The sequence below is a fragment of the Myiozetetes cayanensis genome, unplaced genomic scaffold (genome assembly GCF_022539395.1).
Source record: "Myiozetetes cayanensis isolate MyiCay16 unplaced genomic scaffold, myiCay2020 scf2-11, whole genome shotgun sequence".
NCBI classification, from domain to species: Eukaryota; Metazoa; Chordata; class Aves; order Passeriformes; family Tyrannidae; genus Myiozetetes; species Myiozetetes cayanensis.
In genome coordinates this window covers 8,304,247-8,322,059 of record NW_026087411.1, presented here as the reverse complement: position 1 = coordinate 8,322,059, position 17,813 = coordinate 8,304,247, and the positions used below count along the sequence as shown (strand labels likewise).

Below are 17,813 nucleotides of genomic sequence, written 5' to 3'. Positions count from 1 at the left end.
AGTCATGCCGCAAACTTTCAGTCTGTTTTTCTTTTTCTGTCCCCAAGTAGTTACTGTAAGTTCAGCAGCTTTTATTTGCATCAGCACCAACTTGCATGAGATTACTTCGCAAAGTTCATATATAAATATGTATAATTCAAATAAACATAGGCATTGATCTCATTGGGTTTGACTCCTCAGAGCTGTGAGTTTTCCTGCTTTGCTGTGGAAGTCTTTTCTTTATCAATTGATCTATAAAAATCAACCTTGTTTCTTGTAGAATGACAGTATCTTAGTTTTATAAATCTAACTGGAAAAGTCTAATGAGAATTGCTGTGTTTGTGTGTCCCCAAATACCTTACATGAGTCTCACCAGCATTAAGTACTCTCATTTTCCATTCCCTGCCTTTTTAATAGTTAATAAATATATTTCAGGGCTGTTTTTGCATTTTTTTCCCCCTCTCACTCACAGGCACCGCTTTGCCTTTTCTAGATTCTGACCCACGCAGTGATAACTTTCTCTCCTTCAGGCAGTTTTGGGGTTTTTTTACTGGTTTCCATCCCCAGAGATGCGGGACCCTGCGCTGTGGAGGTCGGCGTATGCACATCAATAATTCCCTGAAATAATCCCAGCCCGACTCAATATTGCAGTGGTGTTTTTCACAATCTGGAGATGTGCAGCTGTCAGGATAATGCAAACTATCTTGAGAGGGGATCCTTTGATAAAATTAATGGAAATCACATTGTCTAAAGCCCCTCCCTAAGCTCAACTCTAATGCCTACGTTTAGTTTTGATTATGGAACAAGTTCTTTTGAATTTACCCACCTTCTTTTTATGTATCCCCCAATTAAAGGTATTTTCCCTCATTTGCTTTTTAATGTTTTTCCATACACCTTCTGCTAATCTACCTGGGATGTCGTGTTTCCAAGAGGGTTAGTTGTGTTTGGCTGGGGTGTGGAGCACAGAGAGCTGCCTCAAACAGGTGTTTTTCCCCAAGCACAGTGTGGATCATCTCATGCCGACCATACACGGAACCTAAATTTAATAAAGCGCTGGAACAAACCACCCCTTTGCTGCCACACGGCCACATTTACAAGGAAATTGAGGTGGGAGGTCAATTTTCACTTAAAAACTAGGGTTGGGGATGCCTGGGTTTTTAAGTGAAAGCCTTTAAATCTCACTTGTCTGACAGGTGGTAAGAAATTTACATTTAAATTGTCCAGATCAGCTTCTGATTTGTGCTGCGTTGTTGGAGAAACGAAATTTCTTAGGCTTCCAAATCCTTCACTGCTTGATCTGACCAACCATAGCATCGGCTCCTTTGTTTGGAATCTGGACTTTGCCTCTGACTACAGTAATTGTCATTGCTTTTTCTCCTGTCTCAGTTTGAATATTGTTCTTAATTACTTGAAAAACACATGTGTTTGGGCTTTTTTGTTCCCCCCCCTGAAGAGTGGCATCCCACAAAATGAAATCATTTTACTTTAAGGCCTGATTTAGCAATGCTGGTCTAACCAGAAATGCTGACCTTCCTTAGACCTTCCTAAACATTAGGAATTCCCATTCCTTGCTAAAACAGGACGTGTTTGCTCATGTTAATGATTTAAAATTAAGTTAGAAAACCCCAACACACTGACAACTTATCGGAATACATGTTGAAAATGCTTTTTAAAACAAGCGTTAGTAAGACCTAAAGTTCATATCAAGACTAAATTGGATTTGAATTTCTGGGATTCAAAGTGCCATTAACTAGTTATTTAATTTCCTTTTTGATTGAAGTATGCAAGACTCAGTAAATGCATAATTGTGAGCGAAATGCAAATTAGAGTTGTTAGCAGAAATCGTATTTTTAATAAATACTTGTTTGACAGTTAGCACTGTGATCTTTTGACACGCTGAAGAACCTGATGAGACCTGGGTTACCTTGTTGATTGACTGATGGTGTTGGGTTTAAAAGGCAACTGATGCTGGGGGAGATTGTCAGTCAAAAGAAGTGCTGCAGTGAGGGCATGCTAACGTGGGTATATATAATTAGCACGTGAGTAAATGAGACCTTAAAAACAGAAAGGAGGTGGAAGAGAGTCAAGGTTTTCCAAGAGATTAGGATTTTTTTGTATTTTGCTCATTAATGGTTTATTTTACACTCTTAAGCATTTGAGGTCTTCCTAAGAGCAGTGTGAAGTGTTGTGACCAGGCAGCTTCACTGCAATTAGAGTTTTAAATTTCAGGTTTTCCTTACCCTTGCTTTAAAGCAGTTTTCCCATTAATCCAATCCTGAAACCTTTTCTAATCACATTTGTCCTTTTGTGTATATTGCTGTGATCTCAGAACAAGCAAAAAAGTTTTCAGTGCAGCACTGGGAGAAAGGTTCAAGAGCTGCTGGTGGCTTCCATGTAGTTTTTGTTGACAAAGTTGCTGCAACAGTTCCTGAAATGAAGTTAAGTAGAGTAGATTGGCTGGCTGCTGATACATACAGTGGCATAAAATCAAACAAGGCACACTGTGACCCTTGCTGGACAAAAAGAAGGATGTGTGGAGCTCACCTCTTGCCAGGAGAATGACTACTACAGAAATGAAGCAGCACCTAGGCAAGGAGGGAAAAATGCTTCCTCTTAAAAAATTAATGCATAAAATTGTTGAGATAGTGCAATGATGTGTCAAGTCCAACATCCTGCACAAGCGCTTGTTTTAGCAGCATGCACGTAGCGGGTGTTCAAGTAGCGTGAAGTGCCTTTCTGTACAGTGAAGAACAAGTCATTAAGTATCAAATATAAAGTACAACCCCCTTCTCTGTTCCTCCCAAATGTACTGGCATTTTTGAACCCCAGATTGGCTAGAAATACTCCAGTTCTGAGCCGTTGTAGAGTTCCTGAATACAATAGCTGCTGGTCTGTGTGACCCTTTAGTGTGGTTTATCGCTGCCTGAGGCAAGAATGGAAAAAAAACCCACAGTGTGAATAATAAACACAAACCAAAAATCAATAATGTATTTGTTAAAAAGACTAAACTAAGTAGATTAAATATGCCAGACACAGTATCTTACTTTTTCACCCAACCTACCCTCTTAACTTTCTGCCATGTATGTCTCTTGGGCAAAAAGATAAAAGAACATCTTTATTAGCTATTTTTTTCCTTTCTTTTCCTTTCACAAGGAGTAAATATGTGTTGTTTCAGCTGATTTTCTTTATGTGCTCCTAGGAAATCTTTGATTTCCCTCAGAGAGGAGATAAGAACAGTGCTTCAGTAGAAATGATGTCTGATTGTTTTGTTTGTTCTTGTACGTGGATGGCCTTCCCCAAGTACTCTGTTGGTTTTAGATAATCCAGCTAGGTCTTTGGGTTGCATCTGTCAGAGCAATTGAACATGGTGGAAGTGATTTAAAGGCTAGAGCTGGGCTGGCAATGTGTTCTCTGTGTGACTTTGTGTTTGTTTTTTTTTTTTTTATTGCCTGTGTGGGTTTGATTCCTCTGAAGTTTCTCAGGCTTTTTATGCTGCCACCTCCCTTCATTTTGCCGTGGTGGCTCATGTCCATTACAGTCATGTGTATCCTCAAGTTCTTGTAATTCCTGTCATGATGTACTGCCTGTTCTACCCTGATATTGCCTCTGTCAGATTCAACCGCCCTTCCCCAAAATCCTGAACCCCACCTTGCAGCAAGACATTCTGTGCTCCCTCCCTCTCCTCCTCTTCCTCCATCTCAACCTCCTGCACTTCAGTGTATTTTCCCTGCTCCCGTTGCCTGCACAAAGATCCTGTCAGCAAGAAGAAAGAGCTTCTCATAGCAATTCCTCCCCTTGTTCCCCTGCCCAGCCTGCAGTGGCAGATGTATTAGAAACGTCAGAGACTCAGCAAGGAGAGGCACGTCAAGAATATCTCAGCTGCAGGCAAGCCTTCAATTAGAGTCTGTAATCAGTGGGAAAACAGATTTTCATAGGGAACCCGGCTTTGCAAGGCCCGGGTTCGTTACTTTATTCCCACTGCTGAACAGTGGATCTTCCCTCAGTGCTTAGAGGCAGTGTGTGTCAAGGAGGGCCTGGGATACTGTCAGTGAAGGTTAAGCATCACTGCACTGGGACACTTTTTTTTAGGAGAAAGTACCAGTTTCAAATGGAATTCAGAGAGTGTGGGTGTGTGTGGGGGGGTGTTTTTAATCTCTTGTGGCATTAGCAATGCACTTCGGGAAGGTGGGATTTATTCCCTACACTTTGCTTCACTTGCGAACAACAAGGCATTTTTATTTAAATCAGTGGGTAGAATAAATGTTTAACCTTGTTGGAATTGTAACTACACTGAAGCCAATATCCCATTGCTGTGCAATTCAGTGTATGATGGGAGATTTCACAGTTGACTAGTGCTTTACACTTTGTTTCAAATTACTTTGCCTGTATTGTGTTGCCACCCTAAAAACCCAAGTTGCTTGCTATATATGGCTAAGTAGAAGATGAAATACGCTGCATTAGGGAGCTCATGTACACTTTGAAACCTCTTTCAATTAACATTTCTCTGTACAACACTTGTTTCTTGGAATAGCAATTCTGGATATGGTGTAGAGTGTGTTTTAAGGAGCATGATGAGCTCAGGAACAGCTGCATACATGTGTCTAAACAGCTGTCTGTGCAACAGACATTGCGTATACGCTCTCATAGGTAGATTTTGTAATTGCCAAACTACCTGCTTTAGTGTATCTCCCACTTGCGTTTGCATTGTGTGTGCTTTCTCTTACCAGAGGAGAATGCTAATTACCAGGGCAGTGAGATCTTTTCCCTTTCAGTGTTGTGCTGGTGTCTTTCTGCTGTTTCCCCTACTATGTTCAGCTGGAAACCCTAATGTTCCACATGGGCATTAGAAATTCCCTGACAGACAGAAAATCTCCATCACACAGAGCAGTAAACAGCACAGCTATAATGCAGTTTGCTTCCCAGAGTCTCTGAGTATTGCTTGCTATGTTTTCTTTTTAACAAGACTGCTAGAGAATCCATTTATCCATGATGTGGTTCCCCTGCAAGCCTACTCTTTTATAAATGCTGGAAAAATGAACCCAAAACCTTGACTTCTAATAACAAAATGTACTGACTGTTGCAGAAAAGTGATATTCTTGCACACCTGCAGGCCTCCTGCAGAATGGCAGGATGATAAATCCTTCAGCAAGGTACTCTTAGGGAAGCTCTGTTCCTCTTCAACCATCCAAGTGTTAATGCATTTGCACTAAAACTTCAATGCTAATACATATCAAACAACTCAGTATACTTGACGACTAGTTTTTCTTCAGTGGAATCTTAAGACCTGTTGGTGCAAAACTCTGCTCACATGACTTAAATAATTGCAGTGTATGTCTATATTCAGCTGACATTTTTAACACAATTACATGGCAGGTATTTTTCCGGTGATATTGATGTAGTGGAGTGTGAAGTGAAACGTGGTGTGAAATCATGTGTTTCAGAGAAACAGCAGTGACATGGTTTGTCTTGCATCTCAGCCACCTTTTGGGTAACTGACCCCTCTTGAGTGCAGCTGCGAGCTGAGCCCAGATGTGTGGCTCGTACAGAGAAGCACCTGAGTTGTAGATGGTGAAGGTGAGTTGCTGTGCTGATCAGACAAGAGACATTTTGCTTCTTGCATTGGATGCTTCTTTTGAGTTCCTTTGTTAGCCAACTTCCACCTCTCATGTCAGTTGAATGCAGTTGGAAATGATTCTTCAGGAACTGCATGTAGTTTTCTGTTGCTGCTGAATTTTTTTCGCTCCAGGAAAATGTAAAGGCATGTCCCTTGCTTGGGAGGAATTGAGAAACATATGATATTTTCTTCAGAACAGTGTTTTGTTTATGCATTTTGAAAATTTCTCGTTATCCCCTGATGCTAATTGACTGCTCCAGCACAGTCCATGAGGGATACAGTGCATAAGTGCAGCTTTGTTTCTCAGGGTAGCAGAAAGGTTAAAGGCTTTTCACAGTGCTTACTTTCACTGTCTTTCCTAGAGTTCCTTTTTGAGTGGACAGCAAATAAGGCTTTCTCTGGCTGAATGAGTTCAATAAGGCAAGGTAGGTTACTTAGCAGAAGATTCATGGCTCTTCTGTTTAGACCTCCATGTAGCTGATCCAAATGACGGCACTTTCTTTCCTGCTTAGGAGTTATCCACAAAATTTATCAAGGTAGCAACTTAGATTGTTTATCCAATCACTTCATGACTGTGATTATTAAAAAAAAAAACAAAAACAGAGAGAGAGGGAGAGGAAAAAAAAAGAAAGAAAAAAGCTCAAGAATGGCAACACAACAAGCTCGTTGGTAGAATACAACCATCTCTGCTTCCAAACAGGCAGGATTTACCCTGGTAATGGGAATCAACCTAGCATGAGTGAATTCATTTTGACTACTAAAATACATTTTTGACAAGATGATTATATGGGATCAGTTGCAAGATTATACTGCTCATTTCACAACTGAAGGACAAGTGGATGTATTGAGTTAACCCTACCTCAGGCATGCTGGGCTGTGCATCTCATTTGCTTCCCTTTCATTGTCATAAGGCTGAAGGATTGTCATCAGTGTGTTGTCGATAGCTGGCCTCAACCCACATGACCATAATGAAGCACAGTTATTTACATGTCTGCTGTGATTCAGAAAGCATTTGCAGCAGCAGTAATAATACTGGGCTTTAGAACAAGTATGGAATAAATGCTTAGTACCTTTTTTTTCCTTTTCTTTCCCCCTTCTTCTTTCCATCTTCTTCTTTCCCTCTTCTCCTTTCCCTTGAAACATCTTTATATTCCATACTATCTGGTGCTGATGATTTCCCACGTAGCAAGTGCTTGATGCATGGTGGAGATACCCTGTCAGTACTGAGTGCAAAGATGCCCTCCAGTACAGTTCCACAGTTTCAAAACGTGACAAGCTACTATTTGAAGAGCGTCACTTATAGGTCAATAAACGTATTGGCAAATTTATAAACTTCATACATGGAAGTTATTCCACTTTAACAGTCGTGTTGATTAAGCAGTGGGGCCCGGGGTTGATTTTAGCACACAGGAACAGTCTGCAAACTGTTGCATCTTGATATATGCACAAACATGCCAGGGTAGATATTTTTTCTTAGAAAATATGAAAACACATAATGAGTATTTGTGGTGATGTGCATTTGGTTCTTTTCATGGTTTTCTTCAAAATGAAACCATTAAAACTGGCAAACGAGAATATTAAGCCTGAGATAAGCCTTTTAGAATCCATAGAGAAGGGAGTATGTTTTAAATGAATAAAAACCTATCTAGCACTTAGGCTGTGCTAACAAAAAATGATACAGACCATTTTTTTTTACCAGGATGAGTTGATTTACAGAAAACATTAGGCATCTCAGTTAAACTGACAAATTACAACACTTACCCCTGCAGCTACTGCAGTGATTTTCTGGATTGACATTTGCTTGTTACTGTTACAACCTTCCCATTATAATCTGTTATCATCATCCTCTGCTAGATCATATTAAAGGTTGATTATTTAGTACCTATGTTTTGTTAATGGGCTTTTCATAGAGAGGTGGCATTACCTGATTGTAAGTCAGGCATTTTTAGTAAGATGCAGCACTGGATTGAGCACAGTAAAAGAGGCAGATAAAGCTACCAGCATCTCCATAGCATTTGGGAGTTCCTGGAATGGATTTCTGTTGGTTTTGTGTCACAGAATCCTTGTTGTGCTGTTGTTCATTGAAGAACATTGTGCGGGGCCAGGAGTTGGACTCTTACGATCCTTGTGAGTCCCTTCCAACTCGAGGTATTCTCTGATTCTGTGAACTGCTTGTGTTCATTTTTCAGATACTGCACAGACAAATTAGGCACAGAGTAAGAGAAACTCACAATAGAGTGAATGTTTCTCCTCTGAATCCCCCAAGCACAAAAGGCTGAGCGTTTGCACTGGAGTGTCTAACAACAGGGAATTCATTGCACTTTTTCTATACTTTGAGGAAACAGGGGGACTTATGTTCTTACCAGTTGCTTTCCAGGGAATAAATACAAAATGTAATGGGAATGTCAATGTGTATCTCTAGTTACTATCTTAGTTCTCCTCCACACTCTCCTCCTCTAAAACTGCACATTTATTTCGTATCAAATATATCAAAATAATTCTGCCAGGTCTTATCAGGCCTTCTCTGGAAAATTATGGCCACGATGACTGCAAGAACTTGCACAGCACAGAGCTTGTTTTGCCACCCATTTCACAGGTCAGGGTTACAATTTCCAAGAATAAGGCGGTAAAGTCCTGGAAAGAGTTGCAGAACCTCGGTAAGTTTGAAGGCCTCTTAAAGCTTTCCTAGGCTGTCACTGTGGGTAAATATCTGTGCAAGGACATACCAAAAGCAGTAGAGTTCAGATGGAATCTACTTCATGTGATGGTAGTAGGGTGGGGTTTTTGGAGGATGGAGGCAGCTTAGGAAGTGAGTGATGCAGTAGATACATCTATCAGCACTGTCCAGAGAGGAGGAGAGGAAGTTTCCACGTTGAACTGTGGCTTGGCTGATGCTGGTACCTGAGTCAGTGTTAAAGCTGGTGGTCACTTTTCTAAAGGCTTCACCATGTCTTTCAAACCATGCAGGGCTTTCCACACACCCTGAGTTCCTCCTGACTTACCAGGCTTGCACACAGTGTGGCATCTGCTGTGAGGAGTAAAACTGTACTTTAAAGGAGGTCTCCTGAACTGGAGGGTACCAGAGGCAGTGGCTGCTCACTTCCAGGATTTGCTGTGCTTGAAAGGTTGGGATCCTGGTAATGGAGGGTGAGATACGATCAACAGGCACTGCAAAATGCAGAGGGTGGCAGTAAAATTCTCACTTGCTGGAGCAGCTCTTCAGGAACCAGACACAGTCTGTGCTGGTTTTAAGGTGTGGCTTGGTTTGTCGCCAAGATTTTTGCTGTGCCAGTGGAGGATGTCCAAGTTGGAGACCTGTGTCTGTGGGTGGGTAGAACTTCACCACACACCTGTCCATGGCATACGAGCAGGTCATACAACCGTCCCTTTTTCTGTCCTGTGGAGGCACCGCTCAGGGCTAACGTGTGCCTTTTTGTGCCAGTGTCCTTTTCAGTATGCTGGAGGAGCACTCACTGCAGTAACATGGGCCAGTGTCACTCATTACTTTACCTGTTTTATCTTTTGTGAAATTGAGCCTTTAGCCAGAATTGCCTGAGCTGCTGCTCCAGCAGTCGGTTAACTGTGAGGCTCCTCGAGCTCATTTCTCTCAAGTAATTTGATTCCCACGTGCTCCCTGAGATTGCTTTCTCGCTGAAAGGAAAGTGGGAAAGGGGGGGGTGGGGGCGTGGATGGGAGCGGACCAGAAATGTTGTGGCAGGCAAATGTAGCTTAGAGATAAAAGCAATGCAAAAACATGTTTTAAAAGATCCCATCTCACTTTATCTTCCTGTAACCCGGTCCTATAAACCAAAATGTTTTTCTGGTCAGGAATCAGAGACACAGGGTCTTTTGTGCTGGTGCAAGGTATGGAACAGGAGGCTAAATTCCATCCTGCTTCTGCATAGAGCCAGTAAGATAATCCTTTCCTCAAGATTAGCAGAAATGTGTGTAAAATGCTAATTAGATTGTTATTTTTGAGGGGTAACTGATCATAAAAGGCTCTTATGGATTTCAGCATATTTTCTGAAACCACACGCAGGATTCAAGGCTCTTTATTTTGGTTGCTGAACTGTTTCCTTTACATTGTGGTGACTTAGGAGTAATTGAACACCAGTTTTCTAGATAAGCTTCTATTTAAGACTGGCTAGTATGGCAGCCATTTTCTGAATAGTGTACAATTTATGCAGAAGTTCTATACAATCGCCAGCGCTTTATCACACTTTTGGGCAAATACCCTGCTGCAAAGGGAGTGAAAAAACAAGCCTGAAAAGTTAATCTTGCTGGAGGGAGAATTGTTCTGAAAATAAACCATTCAGTGCATAAACAATGGTATATCAGTTGTCTGAAATATGCATTTGTCCCTCTGCATGGTGCTCATTGTACATCCAGGCTGAGCTGCCGCGCTCAGGGCACGGAATTTCTGCGTGAGAAAGTCCCAGTTTGTTAGGTAGGATAGTACTAATTTGAGCAGACAGCCTGCTTAGAGCTCTCGTATTTTGTATGACGAAAATGAGGCTGTTGGAAGTCCCTGCTTTGGGTTTCGTTAATGGCCATTAGTTTGTGTCGTGAGACATATGCCTCGATGATATCAGCAGCGCTATTAAATGTCAAAAAAAATATGTTTTCCCAGTGGCAGTGGAAGTATATCCACAGTAACATTTGTAGGGTCCAAGCTAATTTTCCATCGTGGGCTTGGTAAAAATGCTTTTAAGGATGTAAAAATACGCTTTGCTGAGAAGTGCGTGCAAAGGAAGCACCTGGTAAATGTTGGTATTACACAAAGATTGACCGTTTTACTTGCTGTTCATGCTGGATAGTTGTCATCTATCACTTCAAACAGTAACATGCTGCTGGACCAAATCCTCGTGGAGTCCAGTTTTGGGATGTGACTCAGTGGAGGGACTTTGTTTTGGTTTGGTTTTTTTCTACTTTTGCAATGCACAAGTTCTGAAAAAGGCTTGAAGAGGATATGAGCCAAAAAGCTGGACAGTTGTAATTTTTGCAGTGTCTACATTTCAGTTTATGGTGCAGGGGTGATGTGTGATGTAAGAAAGGCTTTATCTACACAGCTGTACACCAAATTTCATGACTTTTTCTTTCTAACCCTGTTGGTTACTTGTCCACTGTGCCTGCAGCTCCACCTCTTCAAAGCCTGTTCTATTAATCTAACCTACTGAGAGCGATTCATAGAACTTACGGGTTTTTATTTTTAAATCCTCACATAAATGATTTGCTGCCCTCAAGTTAGGAATTTAAAGGAAAATTAAATTAAGGCTGCCTAAGTAATGAAAACATCTTTGGGTTTGATAGATAGAGACCATCAAAGCAAAAAGTCTGTATCCCTGGAAAGATTTCTGATATTGTTTAATGCTGGGGGGAGTTACTATTGCTAGTATATCATGCAACATCAGGCCTTAAATTCATACCCTTATGCTTCATGAATTCCTTAATTTCCAAAGTTGTTTGTTCCAATTTAGGTCATAAATTGAGAGATTTCCAACTCAAACATTTCTATCTTCTTAAGGCCTATGGCATTGGGGTCATAGTGTGCTATAGTTTTGCTGACAGATGGATTAAGGAAAGAAAGCCTTAAGAAAGCCCTTATGCCTTAAGGAACATCTAAATTTTTCTTGCCTGCCATGAAATGTAAGCCTAGTATTTGTTACTGTGATATATGTGTTATATGGTTGCCTGCCTAGTATGACACATATATAGCTCTCTATTGTTTCTTCTTCTCTTGAGTGGTGGAACTTTCCTAACAAGAATCAAATAAATAAAAATAAATCAAATGAAACATCACTGGGCCTATTTTCAATTTATATTGCTGGGGGAAAAAAGTAACTGATGTTACCTAAAACCTTTGCAAAAATCTGTGGAGGGAGTTGACCAACTGTAGTTCCAAAACCTTTCAAAAAATAGGAAGGAAAAAAGCCCAGATTTTTCTTTTCTTATATATTAAAAAATGTCTGCCTTTTATTTATCTCTCATTTCTTCTCTCTTTAGGTTTTCCAAATGAGCCTGCTGCTGTCATTGCCCTTAACACTATTAAGGAATGGTTAAGCAAGAATCACAATGAGGTATGGAATAAAATACTCTTTTTTTTTCTTCTGAATTTCTCTTTAAGATTATGGTCTTTGACTCCGAAACTGTGAATAGAGTAAACACAGTCCTGAGCCTCGAAGCCTTTTATTATTTAGTCTTAAGACCAGTGAAGTCAGGTCAGGACAATATAGCTGGAGGGAAGATTATTGTATCTAAAAGCTACACTAGAGTTGAAGGGAAATACCTTTGTTTGAAACCATACTGTGCATTTCCTGTGCATTGTAATCTTTCCTGGCAAAGCAACAGACTATTCTCATTCCTAAGCTGTTTCTGAGTGTCAGAGTTTTTGGGCAATAATGAGGAGATCCTTGGGAAGGAAATCTTGTTGGTAGAAACAGCCACCAAAGGTCAGCGGTGTTCCAGGGGTCACTTTACAGTAAAGAGCTGTAGGATGGTATTTTCTATTTGCATTAATTTTTGGTTTGCTTACAGTTAAGTGTTTGTTTTCCCTGAAATACTCACTAAATACATGAATTTTTAACAGGACTGGTCGTCTTCCAGTGGCAACATTGGGTAGTGATTATTTTTACAAGACCAAAAAATGTTTGCAGCAGAATGATCTCCACCTCTCTCCTTTCTACTTTTTGTCTTTGTGTGGTTTGAGTTCTTAGCAGGCTGATAGTTCCTGGTGTTGGGTTGGAGAAATGCAGCAAAGTAGTGACAAAACAAATAAAATAATCATGTCTTGAGCTGTCAATCTGCCTGTTTCCTCACGATGACAGCCAGCAGATTTCAGACAGCTAGAGCCGTTCAGTATTTTGTCTGAAAACATTGAACAAAGCATGCAGTGGAGAAGCACTGCATACAGGGACATAATTAGTTGTATTTTTCCTCTAGCGATGTATTCAGGAGGCCTTTTCTTCCCCAAGAATCCGATATGTTGAGGGTATGAATTGAGCAGGTTTATGCTGTTTGTTTTGGGTTCTGCCAGCTTTGAAGTGAAAGGAAATAATATATTGACATTTGAATGTGGTACACTGAGGTTTTCAAACCTGGAGGTGCACTAAAGGGGTGCATACATCTTTGGACACTGGTTCTTTACAGCACTGAGTACGTGGTTGCTGCAGCTTTCATCGCTGCCACAGCTGCTCCCTGTGACTTAGAGATCTGAGCAGTGAAGCAGGGGGCCTAAGTGTCATCGTCTTAGCCCTAGACTTAGATTTCTTTGGGGATCTTGGCTGTTAATTTGTAATTTTAACCTTGAAGTGTGAGGCTACAACCTCTAAGTTTGTGCTGCTTTACCATCTTATAATTTCTCCTGGTTGTTGCACTTTTACCACATAATTTAAAAAAACAGGCTCAGAACAGTTTTCTTTTTTCCTCTGGAAATAAGCATTTCTTCCTCAATAGCTGAGTCTGTGTTGTATATACACCTCCTGCCTTGCTCCCCTACAAACTCTAATTTAACCAGAATTACTTTAAAATAAGTAGCTGTAGTTTACAATGTTTGGACAGTGAAAGGGAGCCCAGGCTGTCCTGACTACAAAGCAATTGTTAAAAATTATCCTACTGAGCTTATACCACAGCTGTTTGTTCAATTTAGACTAGTAGAGCTCATAGTTGTTGTCTTAAATGTTTCCTAACACCCTGAATCCCAGCCTAACCAAGTTGGTCTCAGGCTGTTTGATGCACATGTGATGCATTTGATGCAATTATTGCATATCAGTGAATATGACAGTTCAGAGCTAATCCCCAAGAGCTTTCATCGATTTTTTTGAAGGAAGTGGAGTATTAGTTTTCAGTCAAGATACATTTTAAGAGTTTGGTTGTCCATAGCTTTGTCCTTCCTCATACGAAGCTTTCCCTCTTCCTAAAGTTTCTCTACAATCTGCTGGCTTGAATTTTAGACTGTGGCATAGTAGCAAGTTTTACATGTCATAAATAGGACAGCAGCAAAGTAAAGATACTTAAGTTACTGGTATCTTCAATAAAATTATCCAGTAAAAGGGATCTTTGGGAAACATAGCACTGCTAGGTTGCTGTTGTTTAATGTGTACAGCGAGGTGAGCGTAGCTCATCTGGTTTAGAAGAACTGATTTAGCCCTGTGCCAGATGTCAGTCTGATCCATTTTACACTGTCACAGAATCACGGAATGGTTTGGGTTGGAAGGAACCTTAAAGAGCATCTCATTCCAACCCCTCTGCATGATGGGATGCCACCCACTAGACCAGATTGCTCAGAGCTCCATCCCTCCTGGCCCTGAACACTTCCAGGGATGTTTACACTTACTCCCTTGGATTAGATTTTGGGCTTTGAGTAGTAATATCCTACATTACCCAAACTTTTCCCCAAAGTAGCTCATCATACAGCAGTGGAATGAAAAGGACTTTCTGTGTCTCAACAATCTAGTCCTCTTTACTGCAGACAGCCACGTGATAGCATCCTCTCTATAAACTTCTGTCAGAGAGAGAGCAGTTCCCACTACACCCACGGGGTATTTAAATTCACATGCTCCAGTCTGGGAGCACAACCTCTAACGATTTGCCGTGAGGGCAGCTTTTCAGAGTGCTGCCCACGCTTCACTCCTGTTATCCCTGACCAGACCTTCTCCCTTGACACTGCCTGCCCTGTCAGGATGAGTCTGTGTGTCCTGCTAACAGCCTCTCTGAACAAGAGAGGCCCCCTGCACTTGGCTCTGCCGGAGTTAAACGAATCAAAGTCAGCTCCTTCCCCTCATTCCTTCTTGTGCAATCCGACTGCCTTTGAGAGGGTTCTGCTCCTTTAGTCCCAAGGGTGTCTGGGAGCCAGTTCTCCCCATGGACCCAACCACTCACTAAGGTCTCAAACTCTTTGATTGTAGAATGTGAATTGATTGAATGAATTGAAGAAGTTTTAGTGCAAGGCAGAGACCAGAAAGATAGCAGGCTCACAAGGGAATTTGCCTCCATGGCAATGCACCTGGCAAAACCAGGTAGGTGAATAGGATAGAAAGCTGACAATTTTCTGAGCCTTTTGTTGTGCTCTACAGCAGCCGTGTCTCCTCTGCCTTCCTGCATCCCAGGAATCTGTGACAAATTTGTGAAAGATAAGGCAATATTGTTGTTTTCTCCTCTCTGCCTTCCTGTAGTACTTCTTTCCTTTGATGCTATAATGAAGATTTTATCCACACTGATATTAATTCAAAATATAAATAAACCAGTTGCTACATTCCTTAGTCAGCCTGGGGGCTGTGAAAATATCACCTAAATGACTCCTGTCTTGCAAGCTGTGTTAAGAGTCCTGAGAATTTCTCTGTCATAGTATTTACAAGACAAGTGATTTGCATTTAATAAAAGGTTTTCTTATCCAAGCCCGTGGTTGTGCTTGACCCCTCAGGTGTTTGTATAAAAACTTATTAGCATGCTTAACTCTGATGTCACTCCGATGAATGTCTCATTACCATGCAAATGGAGTTAGCTTCTTTCTGAGGTTAATTGTTACAAAGCAACAGAGAGACAGAGAGTTCTATTGTAATTTACTGAAGGTACAACCATCATAGTCCAGCAGCCTAAAACTGAACTACATAAAGTCCCCTGAGAAGAACAACCAGCAGTGGTTTGAACTCAGTTGTGTGTAACAAGCAGCCCTGTTCCATCTTGAAATGCAACCCGTAGTCAAACTAATCTCTGGCCATGCTTTACACCAAGGTCTGCTGACTTGCAGCCACAGGGCAAATCTAGTTTAGAAGCTGGTAAATGGTGTTATGCTCTAAGTGTAGAAATCCCTTGGAGCAAACTCCCTGGAATGGCCACAGTCAGCAGTAGTGGTTAATTTAGTGCAGACCACCTAGGCTATCTCCTTAGCAAACTGCGTTTTCACATTTCACAAAGTGCTCTAGAAGTTTAATGGAATTTCTTCAGAGCACAAAATAGAATTGGAGCCCATCTTTTAGGAAATTAGACACTGGGATTTGTTTAAAAATGCACATTAAGCTCTTTGAACGGGTCAGAATGTTTCTTTCTGTGGTAATTTGGTCAGGTTTGAGGTGCTGCCACCCGATTTCCCATAATGGTATCACAAAAAAATTGTGACACTTGAACCTCCCTATGTTTTTAAGGGTGATGGGGTGAGGGTTATCTTTGGGGTTTTGTGGCTGATATCTTGGAATGATTGCAATGGTAGAAATTATCTGCTTTTACTTTGCTGTTCTTCTCAAAAGGGTGAAAAATAAAATGAGTTCAGTGTGTGCCTTACCTTATGTCACCAACATGAAAAGCCTCAGGAGTTTTTCACCGCTCAAGAGAAGACTTTAATTTAACAGCACATTTAGTTCGAAGTATTGTTCTTTCTCTTGCACAATATCTCACAACATTTATTACCCACCCCAGTAGAACAACAACCACGAGAGTGCGATGGCAGTATATGTGCCATTGAAATAACTGATGCAAATTAAAAGAGCATAAATGGGAAATAAATCAACACATTCCCGATTCCTTTTCATTAGACTCACTGCTGAAGAGAGACTTTTTCTTAGTTTGCCTGAAGTACATGAGATTTAGGTCCCTGTGTTTTAGCAGGTAGTTATGTGTCATGCCTCAGCCAAAAAAGATGTGTGCATTTTCAGCAAAACAAGATGAGCAAAATCCTGGTGAGGTAGGAAGTAGTGGAGTTCTCTTTTAAGTGCTAGGTACTGGTGCCTGGTTTGGAGAGGGGAGTTGTCATGATGGACAGCTACTGCCTGAGAGGACAGAGCAAAGGGTTCTCTCTCTGTGGCACAAGGCAGGCTTGACTGGGAGATCATTTCATTATTAATTTTAATTTGTTTTTAATTTCTCTTTCCCCCTCCCTTTGGTGGTCTCAGCAATCTAATTTTGGCTCTTCATTCTTCAGAGACAATTAAACAAAGTGGCATCGTGAGACAAGGTCTTGTCTTTATCTCTCCAGAAGGATGCAGATGGAGTCAGTGTGTCTTGGAAAATGTTGTCTGATGCAGTTTCATTTAATGTAACCTCAGTTAGATTCCCCTAGAGCAACTAACTTTCTATGTTTATTCCAGAAAGGAGTGGAGGAGCTAGATGGCAATATTTAATTAATGGAAGGAAATTTTTTTTTAAAAATATATATATAATAATGCAAACAACTTCCTCTAAGATAGCATTACTTTTAGTTTTGCGTGGTTACTTTTCATGCTTACAGTTTTACAGTTGCCAACAAAACCATGTGAAATTTTGACAAAAAGATATGTATTGTTGCCCAAGGTGATATCTTTTACGACAAGTTCGGGCCTGCAATGACATGTATTTATTTTAAAGTATATTTATTACTCAGAGATAAAGCCCTGAAAATACAGGTTTCGACTGAAGCCACTGACAGATCCTCAAGGACAGTAAGGGTGCCGATAAAAATTCAGGCGGCTATTTTGGTCGCTCTGATATGCCAGTATCAGTTGATTAACATAATCTCCTCCCCTCCCCCAGCACCGTTCTCTTGGGTAGGTTAAAAAATGATCTCCTTTCTATTTCTACATTCTAATTAGGTGGTAATCATATGCTGCTCTGATTGAAATGAAAATCAGCCATCATGCCACTGTCATCTCGCTGAAGTCGAGGAAAAAATGCTTTTCAACTGGTACAAAATTAAAATGATTTACTTGCTCTGCGTAGCTGCTCTCTCACCGGGCTCAGAGAGATTCAGTGCTGCCCCCAAAGCCCAAATCTAACTATCTTCCCAACAGACAAGCCATTTTCTGAAATGATAAGCCAGCAGCCAAGGCAGAGACGCTTTCCTGTATGTTTTTCAGGCTGCTGTTTAGGTAGAAGGCTGATAAAGCGAAGCGGACAAAGCCCGCCTTCATTACACATGATACTTTATTTATCAAACTTGAAAAGGTTTTGGTATTTTTGCTACAGCTATTGAGAGAAAGGCAGGAAGCATCCCTTTTGGACAGGAACGTTAGAGCTCGTGGTGGCTGGGAATGTCCCAGGTGACCTCTGTGACAGTTCGTGAGGTGCTCACTTGTGACCCAAATAAAACTGGGAGGAAGGAGTTGGAAGCATGGCTTTCTGCCACCCCTTCCCTCTAAAATTTGTGGAGGATCAAGGAAATCCACTCCTATGCATAATGTAGATGTACTCAGTGAAAACATGTAAAGGTTTATCTGACTTTAGTGTACTGCATCAATAATACCTCCTGTAACTC

At 40.9% G+C, this 17,813-nt stretch overlaps 1 protein-coding gene across 4 annotated transcripts in view; it reads left to right on the top strand.

Moving 5' to 3' along the window:
* Positions 1-17,813, top strand: part of MACROD2 (mono-ADP ribosylhydrolase 2) — a 1,470,694-nt gene that overhangs the window by 553,932 nt on the left and 898,949 nt on the right. For all 4 annotated transcript variants that reach the window (XM_050314972.1, XM_050314974.1, XM_050314971.1 and 1 more), the window contains exon 8: positions 11,597-11,670. In XM_050314972.1, coding sequence (XP_050170929.1) covers positions 11,597-11,670 — 74 coding nt within the window. The remainder of the gene's footprint in view (positions 1-11,596; positions 11,671-17,813) is intronic.